Source organism: Papaver somniferum, unplaced genomic scaffold (assembly GCF_003573695.1).
Source record: "Papaver somniferum cultivar HN1 unplaced genomic scaffold, ASM357369v1 unplaced-scaffold_10, whole genome shotgun sequence".
Lineage (NCBI taxonomy): Eukaryota > Viridiplantae > Streptophyta > Magnoliopsida > Ranunculales > Papaveraceae > Papaver > Papaver somniferum.
The window spans coordinates 9,422,045-9,437,381 of NW_020618825.1; the positions used below are offsets into that span (position 1 = coordinate 9,422,045).

General features: G+C 36.2%; 1 protein-coding gene across 1 annotated transcript; it reads left to right on the plus strand.

The window, feature by feature from the left end:
• Nucleotides 1-13,197: 13,197 nt before the first annotated feature.
• On the plus strand, nucleotides 13,198-14,705 carry LOC113326584 (RING-H2 finger protein ATL3-like). The gene has a single exon (XM_026574280.1). It carries the CDS (start codon nucleotides 13,487-13,489, stop codon nucleotides 14,492-14,494), a length of 1,008 nt encoding a protein of 335 aa, XP_026430065.1. The 5' UTR covers nucleotides 13,198-13,486; the 3' UTR covers nucleotides 14,495-14,705.
• The last annotated feature ends 632 nt before the right edge of the window (nucleotides 14,706-15,337 follow it).

Consider the following 15,337-nt stretch of genomic DNA (forward strand, 5'->3'; position numbering starts at 1 on the left):
CAATTGTCATCCCAGAATCCAACTTTGTTGCCTCTGTTAACTTGAAACTTCATATACTTCAAGAAAATAGATTTATGTTTCATGATTGCCTTCCAGACTGACCTCCCATAAGTTCCTTTAGGAGTCTTAGAAATCCACTGAACTCCGTCACACCCATATTTCTCAAAAACTAACTTTCTCCATAAGGAATTCTCCTCCATAGCAAACCTCCAACACCATTTTGATAACAAAGCCTGATTTACTTTCTTGAGATTCTTGATACCAAGACCACCCAATTGCTTCTTTCTTGAAAGAGCTCTCCATTTCACCAAATGAATTTTTTTCCTACCTTTGTTGTCATTCCACAAAAAATCTCTCATGATCTTTTATAGTTTCTTGATAACAGAGTATGGCATTTCAAAGAGTGACATATAGTAAATGGGAAGACTTGCAAGGACACTGTTTATAAGAGTTAGTTTACCTGCTCTTGAAAGAATAATCTTTTTCCAACCATCCAGCTTAGCAATAAACTTCTCAATAATACTGTCTCATTTAGCAATTCCTCCACACTTGTCACCTAATGGCAAACCCAAATAAGAAGTAAGCAGAACACCACAGTAACAGCCTAAAAGAGAAGAAAAAACAGATAAATCCCCCTCATACAACACCAAAAATTTGGCTTTTTGCAAAATTAATTTTTAACCCTGTAAGCATTTGAAAAGAAATGAGAATAAGCCTGAGATTCTTCACTTGCTCTTCATCGGCATCTATAAACATGAGAGTATCATCTGCAAATTGCAAATGACTCACCATCATACCATCTTGTTTAGATTGAAAACCAAATAGAAGTCCTTCTTCTTGAGCTTTTTTAATCATGTAAGTAAGAGCTTCACCCACTAAGAGAAACAAGAAAGGTGAGATGGGATCACCTTGCCTTATGCCTTTTCCATTCTTAAAATAGCCGGTTGCACTGCCATTCACAAGCACAGAGAATCTGGAAAACTCCACACAACAATGAATCCATTTCCTCCATTTTTCTCCAAAGCCCATTAATTAACCTGAAAATGTCATCAAGAAAATCACAATGCACATGGTCAAATGCTTTCTCAAAATCAATTTTACAAAGCAAACCAGGCCTGCCACTCCTTAATCAGGAATCAATCAATTCATTGGCAACTAGCACACCATCTAGAATCTGTCTTTTTTTTTTAACAAAAGCAGATTGTTGCTGGAAGATAATTGTTGGAAGAGTTGTTTTAAACCTTTATGCCAAAATCTTTGAAACTATTTTGTAAGCACCATGAATTAGACTAATTGGTCTCAAGTCCTTAATCTCTTCAATTGAATCTTTCTTAGGAACTAAACCAATGAATGTATTCTTGAGCCTCCAATCCAAAAAATCTTTGTGTTGCAGCTCCCTAACAACATTAAGAAAGTCACTTTTGAGAATGTCCCAATAAATTTGATAAAATCTCATTGGGAATCCATCAGGCCCTGGAGCCTTGAACTGACCTAACATCTTAATTGCATTAAAACACTCCTCCTCCTCAATATCTCTTTCAAGCCCGCTTTTTACCTCCTCAGAAATAGTTGAAAACTGCATTCCATCCATAGAAGTAATTCTTTGATGAGTAGACTGAAAAACATTTTGAAAGAAAGAAAGTATACCATCCTTGATTTCCTGCTCATTTGAAGTAAGCACACCATTCACTTTAATTGAACCAATATAACTTTTCCTTCTTCTGTCATTTGCAAGCCTGTGAAAGTTTTTAGTATTCTTCTCAAAATCTTGAAAATGAGTAACTCTGCTCTAGCTTCTCCATTTTTCTGCTCTAATTACTGTAAGATTGCAGTATTATTTTCTTGCATTCACCCTCTCCTCCCATTGAGTATCATAAAGACCATTATTGGCATGTTCAGTTGCATCTAAATCAAGAAAGATGTCTTCAAGCTCCTCTAATCTCCTTTCCACCTCACCATACTCTTCTTTGATCCAAATTCTTAACTTTTGCTTAAGCAGTTGCAATTTCTTTCACAAGACAAAACCAGCACTACCTGAAACATCAAAAGTATTCCACATATCTCTAACAAAATCAAAAAAATTAGGATTAGAGAACCAATAATACCCACAGCGGAATGGTGATGGACGATGCTTCACACCTTCACATACTAGAGAAATCGGATTGTGATCAGAACATGGACGAGCAAGAGCATGCTGAGTTACATTTGGATAAGCATTTTCCATAGCAGGACAAATCATAATTCTGTCAATTCTACTTCTGATACTTTGATCTTGATTATTTTTCCATGTGAATGGAGCTTCAATTAATGGTAAATCAAACAGATGATGTCTCAAAATAAAATTATTGAGCTTTGTCATGCCATTAGTTACCTCTCCACCTGACGATCTTTCATGAATGAAGCAAATCTCATTAAAATCACCTCATATCACCCAAGGATAATTCCAAAAACATCTAGTTTCCTCAATTTCTCTCGAGAATAATTTGACTTCCTCAGTATTATTAGCACAAGACGCATATACCCCAGTAAACATCCGTTCAAAAGAATTTGAAATGGTTTTACACAAGAGAGTAATTGAATAAGGACCAATAAGAGAATCTATAACCTGAATTTTTGAAGAATCCCAGAGACGCAAAATTCCACCTGAGCTTCCTTGTGAGGGAGAGTCCAACCACAAAACATCTCTTTTTCCCCAACATTGCCATACCAATAAATCATTACACTACTGAATTTTTGTTTCCTGAAGTAACACAATAGAAGGCTTCCAATTTGAGATTTTCTTTCTAAAAATGTCCCGCCTGCTCAACTCATTAAGACCCCGGATACTCCAACAAATAATTTTGAAATCCATTAAAACTGAACACACCCAAGAAACCAATCCACTTAATCAATTAAGCAGATTTCATTCTCTCTATATCATAATTTTGAAGATGAGTTTTGAGAGTATCCACCATAGCATCATTGACTTGTGATTGAGATCCTTTAAAATGAATTCCCAACTTTGGCCAAATGCTAACCATTTGTAAAAGAACATCTTCAAAATATTTCCTTAGGTTTGGATCTACCTTGTGCTTTAAAGTACTCCATTTTTCATTTTTATTCCAGACCAAATCAAAATATCCAGCTCCATTTGAAGAAGTAGATTGTTGTACTTGATTACAGTGATGAACATTTCCCATTGAATCTATCATCTGAAGATAAGGTATTGAAACCGTAGCTTGTAAGTACTCTGATACATCTTCTTCATTTTGAAAAGAAGGTATGATAGCCGTTGAGATTTGTTGAGAATAATTCAAAATATTCTCAATTGTATTATTTAATGCTAATGGTTCAACCGATTCCATATTCTGAGTCTGACTTATTCGTGCCTAGTGAGACATTTTTTGAAGGCTTATTACTGGACGAGCCCACTTCCGAGTTTAAGAAATTTGTATTTGAATTGCCATTTATAGCGCTCAAATTCAAATTTAAACTAGAGTTATTCGTACCGGAAAATTTTTCTTTTTCAGTTGCTGAGAATTTTCTGAAGAGATCTCTTCTGCGAGAATCGTGTGGCCATAGAATTGGATGAGAGATTCTCGGCCAATCGGCATTGAATGAAATATTCTTCTCCGACTCTTCAGCTGGCGTAACTACAGGAACTAACTCAAGATTTTGAACCCTAATCTTGTTGAAAGCTTGGTCTAAAACTCCATTAATGGCATGTACAGGCTGAATCTTGATAGGAAATGAATAACCTGCAAAATGATAAAGAAAAGATGAAGAAACACCATCAAAACTTCGAACTTTTAATCTGATTGCAGAAGCATTTTCCCATCTAGAAGTGGAAGAATGGACCTCAATAAGACCACCAAATTTAGCATTGATGTCTGTGTAGAAAATTTGTCCCCACAGATTAAAAGGAACTCCAAAAATCTCAATCCAAGATCCATCTGTGTTTACCTCTTGAAATGAAATAGAATTAGAAGCATTCCACCATGGTAATAATCTGACTGTCATATCATTAAAGTTCCAAAAACCCTTGTGAATCATAGCATCTTTATCCTGATGTAAAGCAAAGAAGAAAGCTTTTTGTTTTTCAAAAGGAAAAAGATCAAACCCCTTTTCCATGTTGAACCTGCTAGCAATCTCCAGACCAATACTATTCCATGACTCCACCTCTTTAGATGCTTCAATTATGATTGCACAACTCCAGTTCCTTGAAGCAGAAGTCACAGATGTACTCAAAGAGCTTTGAGCTTGTTTTGTGACTCATTTGGCGTTTCCTTGTAGATACTTTCTTCTTCTCAGCATGCTTATGTGAAACAATCTTTGAAAAACTGTTCACAAACTGAGTCCAGCGTAGATCACCTTCCTCAGATGGAAAACACATTGATTGCCTAGTCTTATCTCGAGACACAGTTAACCTAAAAAATTCTCCATACTTATTTTTGTTTCTCGAGAATAAGATATGTTCAGCATCTCTATGAAAGATCCAGCACCAGCTTCCATAAAAACTTTTTTACGACTCTTTTCTCATAATGTTCTTCATCCAAGTAACACCTTCAGAACTCACCAGAATTTGAATTAAATTAATTTCCTTGTATTCCTTGTTTGTTCATCAAACAAAATACCATTGTGTTTGTTTGATAAAAGAAAAGATTTGTATCTGCAGTCAATAACGATATCTTGAATCTGATCTTTGATTTGAATAGCTTTCCCTTTCTTAGTAACCATCTGCCATCCTTCTGAATCTTGCGAACCAATTGTAGTATTCCTGCTCTTCTCTTGACCACTGACCACTGCAACCCAGCTCTTAGAACCCTGCATACTCTTCTGTCCATGTCGATCTGATCTAAAAACCCTGCTCTGCTTTGGTGAGAAGATGATGTTCTCGCCATTCCTGCCGCGGGAAAAATAGACGTTTTCTCTCTAAAGATGATGTTCTCAAAAAAAAAAAATCAAGTATTAGTAGGTAACTTTTAAAGAAAGGGAATGTTGCGGACACAGTTCATTTCATGTCCGTATGAAATGATCATTAGAGGCAATTTCAACTAATCATGCAGTGCCCAGAAGTTATACACAATGAACACAAAAGCCAAGGAAATATAAATATATGTAGATTGAGAAAACAAACAGTCGCAGTTGTCTATTCAAACAAGTTGTTGGTTATAGACTTTTGGAGAGTCTCCTAACGTCTATTGTGTATAAGGCATAAAATGGATCTCCATCAATCCTTCACACACACATATTTATCTGTTATCGATATATAAACCGCGAATAGAACAGAATCATCACAATCTAGATTCATAGACCGGTTTCTTATTGTTCTATCCATTTTTAATTATCTGTTTGATTGAAAAAAGTATGATTTGTTTAGATGTCATTGGTTGCATAATGAAAACAACAAGTAACAAGTTCTTTGATAATGATAAAATGAAGAATCTGTATCTTTTGGGCTAAAAGAGGCCCAGTAGTGTAATACTGATAGGGTGATGGGTCTGAATGTTTCAGCTTGAATTCTGATTTTGAGTACTGCTGCATCATCCAAGGAAGGGGGGTTTATAGAGATGTTTTCATGTATCTGTACATTTGAAAAAGAATTCTTGTATACTTGATCCATGGGCTCGAAGAAGCTGAGTTGTTTCCACAGAATTCATGCATTTTTTGATCTTTGAAGAAGTTGGTATTTCACACTTCGCCACTTTAACATCAAAGACATGGAACCAAGTCCAAATGTAATTGGATAATATGCAAAATAAACTTGATATGAAGAAAAGAGAGGATATGAACCCTGACTAACTTCTTCATATCCTCTCTTTGTTTTCTCCAATCATCAGTTATCGCTCGTAGTTGCATGTTATCCAAAAAATGAATAATATTGGGACTTGTATCCCTTCCTTGATTTTAAAGAGGTGAAGCACCCACTTCTTCAGAGATCAACAAGTTCATGGATCTTATGTAAAAACTCTGCTTCTTCGCAACCATTTCGGGTGAGACAAACCTGTGGCATGCAATATGTTTTTTCCTCTCAAATAGCAGCAACAACTGTGATTTTTATCGATTTGGTAATGCATATCATTATTTAGATTTTGCAGAGTTGTGGGTAGTAATTGCGTATAAAATTGTTTTTATTTGTTTCAAGAACTATGAAATGAATATTTGAACAGTCTAAGGATTCCACTTTCTTACTCTCTTCCATTTTGTATGATTTCCCCCCCCCCCCCCCCCCCCCCCCCCCCCCCCCCCCCCCTTGTTCTGCATCTCTTAATTTATAACGCCTTGCACAGACATGAAAAACTTGCGGCTGATTGGGTATTCCAGTAAACACTGGGAGGTCAGTTTTTGCCTGCTGAACAGCTCGTGGTTCCTGCAATAACTTTGCCAAGAATGCTATGCAAGGGTTAGCTTTGGTTGCGTGACTGCAGCTGGTGACGCGAACCGCCTGCCTGCTGTTGCTTTTTATTTTGGTGCTAAATTTGAAACATCACAGGTATACCGTTTCGTCATCCAATGTAAATAACTTTAACATTGCTTGGTATGTAGCGTTGAGTTACTAATGACATTTTGTCAATCCAACGAAAACTACTAACTCTTTTGCGTGTTTGATGTGCATGCATCACTACAAACTCTTTCTTTGATGTTGTTATAGGAGCAGCAAAGAAACAAGTAAAACTTTTGCTATAACTGTTTTGGATCTTGAATTTGAGTCTGATTCAATTATATTCTGGATAGGTGCTGCTCTTGCTTTTGTTTTTTGGCATGGATTCCACAGTTCTTTTAGTTTTCGCTTCTACATGTATCCGTAAACAAATCATACTTGATAGTCTGCAATACTCTCCGTCAATGCTGAACCTTGGTTTAATTGGAGTAAAGATCAGAAAAAAAGAATCTTGTCACCTCGGAATCAAGAGCAGATTTATGTCTACCCAATTGAAGCACATCTTTGTTAAGCGGTGTTCTTGTTCTTCTTCCTGTAATTCATGCCACCACCTTTTTTAATATAGGATTAATAGGCAAAAGCCCATCCCCATCCTATGATTATGCCTCGAACGTTGGGAAATAAATCAAAATGCCAGAATCTGTTAGATTTTCTGTTAGAGAGAGTTAATAGTCAAAATTGCATATATGTGACTTCTCACGTGTGAAAAAAGACAAAATTGCTCTTTAGTGTACATGGTTCATAATTTAGGGTTCAGTGTTTAAATTTCGTAGCGGCGGCGGTCATGGTGGCGGTGGCGGTGATGGTGGTGGTAGCGGTGGTGGCAGTGGCAGTGATCAACTAGGATCTTAATACATGTCCTTTTTAATAATGTATAAAAAGAATAAAAATGGAATTTCATAACACCATCTTTTAACCCTACCCCATTTCACCTTCAATTATGCTCCAACGTCCAAAGTGGTGGGGGAATTTATAGTTTATATCAGTTGCAACTTGCTTGCACACGTAATGTGCTTACCTCGAAAGCACGGCTCTTTAATTATGCACCCACAGAATTGTAGTATTTTATTTACTTCCGGGCTGATTCCGTGCCTTCTCACTCTGTTTGCTGAAAGAAGAATCGAAGTCAATAGAGAGAAAACACCCAGACAAAAATAAAATGAATGGAACAAAGAAAAAAAATGCACATTATAGAGAGACGAATAAAACGCTCGACCTTTTGATGCTTTACATAACAATTTGTGCTTCATGAATTACAGAATTACTGGTAAGTAGTCCAACTGGCTTTGAAGTTTAAATTGGATGCTTAGGTCCTAATTTACCCTTAATCAAAGGTTGCATGCAAATGATCAAATTATTTTCTTGGCACGCATGTCAATAACATGAATCATGATTTTGTGTGTCTGTTTTTTCTTCTCGTGACATAAGCATGATAATAGATAAGTATGATTCGTGGTTTTTGGGTGTTTTTTGTATTTGATATTCCTTAATGTGCTATTATATATAGAGAGAGAAATCAGCCATCCATTTTCATCAAATAGATAGAAGCATTTGGAGAAAAATTTGCAATACTAAAATATTTAGAGATAAAAATCAAATATCTAAGATGGTGGAGAAAATTAAAATGAGTAGCTTTTTGATGGTTGATAAGGCTGTTGAATCTGACATGATATTTCTTACTAGCTTCTTCGATTTTCTCTCCAGTACCAACAACTTCATCGTTAACCCGCTATAACCAAGTTGCTAGGAAATGTCCAATCATTCGATCATTCACTTCCGTTGCATGGTTTCAACCATGATGGGTAACTAACAGCAACTAAGATTTAGAGTATCCAATAAATTTGGAGGAGTCTCACTGTATCAAAAGCATAAAATCCGTTGACAAAACCCGGAGATCAGACAATCCATCAAACTCATGTGAAGGTTTTGTGTTTTATTAGTTTTGCTAAATTAATTACACTAAAAGATTTGTAAGAGCTAATTTATGATGAAACTTAAGTGTAAAATTTGGAAAAGAGACCCTAATTACTTGTAAATAAAAATGTTACATATTGGTCATTTATTCCCACAAAGTCATAGTTACAACAAAAATACTCAATGGACCGTCCCCCAAAACTAAGTCCGTCATTGGATATCTGAATATTTAACATCCATCCATGTGGGATATTGATACAAATATCTTATTCAGAGGTGTAAAACATGTCGGCCCAGTCCAAGCCACAGAATCATGTGCTTAGCGAGTTGTGTACCGTGTCGCGTTGTGTCGGTCAGAGATCAAAAAGTGTCGTGTTGTGCCGTGATAGAAGGCGTGTTTTGCTGTGTTGTGCCACAAAAATAAACGTGATGTGTCGTGATGTGCTGTGCCAGACACATTTATTTTATGTTTTTCAATATAAATATTTTCCAAATATTTAGGTGTTATATGTGTTGTTATGAAAATAAGTAACATAACGATAATAAAATGCCAATTATTAACTAGAATAAAGGCTATTTTGTGAAATATACACAAAATGTGATGTATTGCCCCATGTTGTGAATTATTTCGTATATATTATGACGTGCTTTCTTAACGTGTTGTGCTGTGTCATGCCATGTACTTATCCGTGTCGCATCCTGGGCTGGGCTACTGTGCCGATTAGACTAGCTCAGCCCGTCTCATGAAACTAATGTGTTATGTCGTGCTGGGATGGGTTGTGCTCAAATTTTATCGTGTTGTGATAGGTTGTGCTTGTGTTGACACGACCCAATTTACACCTCTAATCTTATCGCATATTTTTTCCTGATATGTGAGTGCCAATATCTTATAGGATAACTTGGATATGACCCGTGTCGTAATGACACGGGCTTTGGTTCAGAATGTTTGCTTCACTTGTTCGATTAGTTATATTATTGTAGATCATACTCCTTAGGAGTTCAATGTGGAATAAGATATCATTATTGTGACGATTTCGCAATACTATGAATTTGTATCATGTATATTATTTTATATCATTAGTTGTTAGTGTGATGGACCTGATGGTCGACTTATCAGCAATGGAACTGGCATGAAACCTTTTTCCACCATTTTTTTCCTATTTCTGAAGTTGTAGAATGTGATGGTCCTATTGCTATACCGCCAAATTATCACTTACTGTTTTTCTACCCATTGCAATCATTCGATGATGTTTGTGAATGCAGTTGAATTATTTCGATTTACTGTAATTATTTTAGTATTCCTACCTATAATTAAAGTGAATCTCCAGCAATATTATTATTAATTCGGTTAGAGTGCCAATTTATATACGTTAACCCAAAAAACTCAACTACATCTGTGTCTCCCAGTAAAGAAATCCTGTGGTTGCTCATCTTTTCCCGTCATTCGATTTTAGGCATCCCTTTTTCATTGCTTGAATAGTTCTATCAGTTTTTCCATTTGGGTTTATCAGTGTAACCTTCAAAGAAAATTAATGCAGTATGCTAGATGCTATTGGTACTGAACGGCTGTTAAACCTAAAACGTGTTCCATTTATGGTAGCATTTTTAAATTCGTATTCCGCCGGAGATCAACCTAGAAGGGAGGTAATGTATTTCCAAGGTATTTTTTGGTCCTCTTTTATGTTCTTGGTGTATGGAAATTTTCAATAAACTTTCATTAATCATAAATTTTGCAAGAGATACGTGAAAATCTGATTAATACAATTAGATTTCAACCAAAGATTGTGAAGTAACACATGAGAGGGTGCTCTGTGATCATTCTATTTTAAAATCCTACACGAAGGATGTGCCAATCAAATCCTCATACGGGTATTATTTAAATCTACACCAAGGACAACCAAATCCTCATACGGGTATCAGTAGGAATAAGCTGGTCAATCAATGGTTCTTCATGTTCTAATGCAATTTGTTTCATCGAATATAATTAAAAACCAATCACATCCTCTTGGAGTCTTGGGAAATAGGGTGGGAAAGTATGTATTTTAAAAACGACTTCCCTATAGATTTCGTGTCAGTAAAAAAATTTCTTATTGTCGGAGTCTTGGACAAAAACCAAAATGATTGTTTCTCGGAAATATAGTTTTGTCTGACATTTCCTCCAAAAACAAAACAAAAACATAAGATCTTTAAGATATGCATGCACTGCTTGAAATTAAATGAACCTTATTTGAGACATGGAAGTAAGTATTTATAAAATTCATAAAGGACAACGGCTTCAGGTAAATCAAGAATATCTACTTTAAGTCCACACTTAAGATCCTCAATCAAGTGACAAATCAACAAAAGTAACCAATCCCCGATTAAGAATGATTTACAATATCTTGGTACATTGTTCCCGTAAAATTCAACAAAAATCGTTAAGGAAATCTATCTTCAATAATATATGAATAAATACACGATAAATGAGAGAGTTTCTCTTTGTCTACATATGTGTTTGAGATCTAAAAGTAAATTAGAAACCCAGTCTAAATGGAAATGGTATGAGACCTTGAAACACCTTGACCTAAGAGTACAGAGGAGACTTAAAATTTCCATAATTTTAAAATTTGGTAGAACAAAATGGACATGAAATTAAATATTAAAATTTTCTTAAATCGACTTCTACAAAGTGTAAGCTAGTTATATAGAGTTTCGTTAGTTGGTATCTTCAATGAACAGAAAAAGCTCAAGTATTAGAAGATATATTTACAGAGTAAAATATAGGTGAATGATAAAGTATTAGTTGGTATCCTTAGATGTACTAATCTCTCTTAAATCATTTAGAGAAATTGACAATTTGTTCACGACAATCAAAGATGGGTTTCTATGCATTAAGCTCTCTTAAACCATTCAGAAAATTTGACAATTTGTTCACAACAATCAAAGATGTGCACATGAACCACATCCCATGGAAACAATTAGACTTGTACCTTTATGGTATACCAAAACTCCTTCATCCACGCCAGTGAACCCTCAGTCCCTTTAAATTATAAACCCTCGGTCCCTCAGAACAGCAACATTTTATCTAATTCGGGCCAAATTTGGCCCGCCCAGTCAAAAAGTCAAAGCAAGGGAATAACAGCAAAAAATGGAACCAACAAAAAAAGCTAAGTAAATCACAGCATAGACGAATAAAAACACTTGACTTGCTGACTCTTCCCACAACAACTTGTTCTTAAAACTTATCTTCATTATTAACCCCACCTTAGGCTAACCCCTATGGGCTTGATTGAGCTGCTATATTGGCCATAAAGTGTTGCAAATCAAAGAAAAAGTGTGGTTTAAATGTTAATAACACTTGCACTTGCTAGTTCTCTCTCCTAGCATTTGCTCGCAGTTCAACTAGCAGCGAGATTGAAGCAGTGAACCAAACAACGCTCAAAAAGTGACCTTATCGCTGAATGGTTCAGCGCTCACAAATATCACACGGATCACAAAGATCACAAAAGTTGATCTGATGGCTGAAATTTAAAGAGCTGAACCAAACAGTGCTAGAAAATGGTCCCAGATGACATGGACTGCCAATCTAGCTGCTAGATTAGACATCCCATAGGACTTAGGAGGTTTCCCTAGCTGACGTGGAGTGCCAATCTAGCTGCTAGATTAGAAGACCATAGGGGTTAGCCTTATGCTTGAAAAAAAAAACCACCTGAGGGATTTCCCTTTGCGTATATTTGACATTTACAAATAAATCACAGTATGTGATGCTAAAAAAAGTATAAATATGTAACTTGATTACGTCGAATTTCGTATGTTGAATTCACATCTCTAAAACGAATTATATATGTACATATATTGTTTCGAATTATCCCTGAATCACGATTTCAGACTTTACGAATTCGAATAATACTCATAAGTCTGTCATTTCGTACGTTTGTAGAATTACTAACTAGGCTTCAGAGTTCAGACTTCCTTTTACACTTGCTCTTTTACTTGCAACGCGCAAACGTACTGTACCACGAAATCAGGCCCTATGAATTAGGTACCTGCAATTCATACTTTATCTTAATTTACTGATCATGAGCTTAATTATATATTCTAACATAACACCAATCGACATTGAATTAATGCCTTGCCTGGTCCATATTCCATGTCCTTGTCATGCATCTTAATAAGACGATTTTGTGTGTGTGGTTTTTGCTGGTTGAATATGATACGATGAGTATGATTCATAATTTTTGTGTGTTTTTGTTTTCATATTTATCAACGTGCTATTATATATATTTATAGCATCGACTGTCCACCTCCAGCAAATAAATGAACTAACTTAGAAAAGGGAAAAAAATTGCGACTATAAGATTGGAGTTGATAATTCAATTAATATCTAAGGCAGTGGAGAAAACAAAAATAAATAACTTCTTGATGGCTAATAATCTCGTGAAACAAAGATGCTCTTGAAGTCTTGGTAGTGTTACTGATATCTTCACAGTTAGCATTATTTTTGTTTCCTACACCAACAAATACGTAGATAATTCTTTATACAACAATATTTTTCTATAATAGTTAGAATAATATTCGGTAGACAATGATAATATCGTCTTTTATCGATTTATTGATGACAATGTTTTATGTTTAGATTACAATGTGATCAATTGAAGCACTAGGAGGTTTTTAGAGGAAAATTCATGTGGTATTATAGCACGGCCCTTTGAATCATGTACCCTTTTGTCGAGTTCCGTGCCTACCTTCTCTGTGTGCTCAAGGAAGAGTCAAAGTCAAACGGAAGAAAACACCAAAAAATGGAGCCAAGAAAGAAAGAATTGCAGATCACGGCATAGACGAATAAACCAGTACCTGACTTGCTGACTCTTCACATGACAACTTGTGCTTCAAACGTTCAAAAATCTTTTGCCTTATTCCATACGATCTTACTAATTACCTCATTCATGGCCGCCATGGCTTCTTCCGTCGACATCACTATGCATCAACACTCTTTGTCTTCGTTGAATTCTCACTTCTTTCTCGTTGATTACTCGTTTGTTTCCTTCCTCTCTTCTTATATATATATAAACAAAAAAAATCTCACTTCGGTTCTTAATTATATATGTGCTGCAACCAAAAATCTTGTGAATATACATTTCAAGGATTAATTGTCAGTAAATCAGCTCAAAGATGGATCGAAGTTACAACAACTATAATAACTCAATGGGAAAATCTCAAATTGTAGATGTAAGCAGCAAGGTGATGTTGGCATCGATTATTATTCTGTTTTTGATCATAGTACTAGTTATAGTTCTTCATTTCTATGCTAAATGGTACTGGAGACGGCGAATCGGCAACCAAAACGGTGGTACGCTGCGTCGTCGTTTCGTATTTACACCAAGTCAAGATCAGAATGTCACATTCCGGCAAGGGCTTGCGGCTTCGGTTGTGACAGCACTCCCTATTGTTACATTCAGTTCTACTGAATTCAAAGATGGACTTGAATGTGCAGTGTGTCTTTCTGAGGTTGAAGAAGGCGAAAAAGCTCGGGTTCTGCCAAAATGCAATCACGGGTTTCATGTTGATTGTATTGATATGTGGTTTCAGTCACATTCTACTTGTCCTCTCTGTAGAAATCCTGTTTCGGTGGAATCAGCATCACCATCTCCGGTAGATTCAAGTGATATAGAATCTCAGTCATCACCGGTAAATTCCGGGAACAACAACAACAATGGGTTGTTGTCAGTTGAAGCAAATCCGAGTTATCCAACTAATGTCATGTTTTGGGGGAACCAAACTCGTGTGAGCACCAGAGATTCCGGCGAAGAAGAAACTTCATCGTCGTCTGATTCCTCTTCACCTAGTTTAAGACCGGATAGACCGTTGGTTATCGACATACCCGACAGACTAAGTCATGGTTTTTCATTCTCATCACCACCTACTACTCCCTCTTCAGCAGGAAGGAGAGTTTCCGAGAATGATATGAAGTCGCCGGTAAGCTCAAGGTTTAAGTCATTATGTAAACTGTTGAGCAGGGAGAAGAGAGTTGTCCCGAGTAGTCCTAGTGTTGATATTGAACAAGGAGAAGTAGTAGGGAGCTCAAAAATGTCTTCTCCGGCCGGTTATGCGATTGGTACTAGTACTACCACCGGTAAGGAACGGTCGCCGTCCCCGGAGGAGATGAACAACAACTTCTGAGAGATATGATTGCATCAAAATTTCTTTCATTTTTTTTAAAAATCTACTGAGGTGAAGTGAAAAGAATTCCACCCACTTATAAATTCATCAATTCAAATTTTCGTGTTTATATTAGGAACTTCATAGTTCGCAATACTGTAAAAGTGATTATTACGTTTCTCATTGGCCGGAACCTTAAAAAATAAAAATTGTATAAAAAGATTTAGCTGCATTTGCCGTATACTTGTTTACTATTACCCGACAACCACCTCATGGGTCAAATTCCGGTACGGTGGCTTTGCTTCAGCATACGGCCGGAGTTGCAGGTTCTTTCCCCCTGTATCCCCTTGGGGGATTTACCTTGACCGAAATTTGGTGGTCCACTTTCTTTGAGTATCCAAGTCTATCAAGGCTGCTTTGGTCGACTTTGTTGAATTGTTAAAATATCATGGTGGAATTTGAATATTCGTTCAACTCACCTACCATATTGGCATGTAAAACGCGTTATGCGGGAAAGTCTATGACCTTTTTTAGCCGTTCATATCATAATATTAGTGTGCAACTACAAGCAAATTCAATTTGCATAAAGAAATGCACTCAAATAAATACACTTTCGGTCTTTTTAAAGCAATTTTGCCGTCTAAGCCAACAATATCACATCATGTGAACCTCAGTCGCCCCTAATTTACTCCCGGTGGTTGCCCATAAAATTTTAGAGCGTGTTTGCTTTTCGCTCATTTGGCGTCCGAATCTGATTCGGCTCCTGACCCAACACGAATTAGATAACAGATCATTTATTTTTTCTATTTCGGGTCAGATCTGATTCTCGTCTAATTTCTGATTTAAACTCATTTGAGTGAGAAA

Bases quoted from the DNA above. Each gene is read 5' to 3' on its own strand.
- LOC113326584 (XM_026574280.1), top strand. From the start codon at position 13,487: ATGGATCGAAGTTACAACAACTATAATAACTCAATGGGAAAATCTCAA.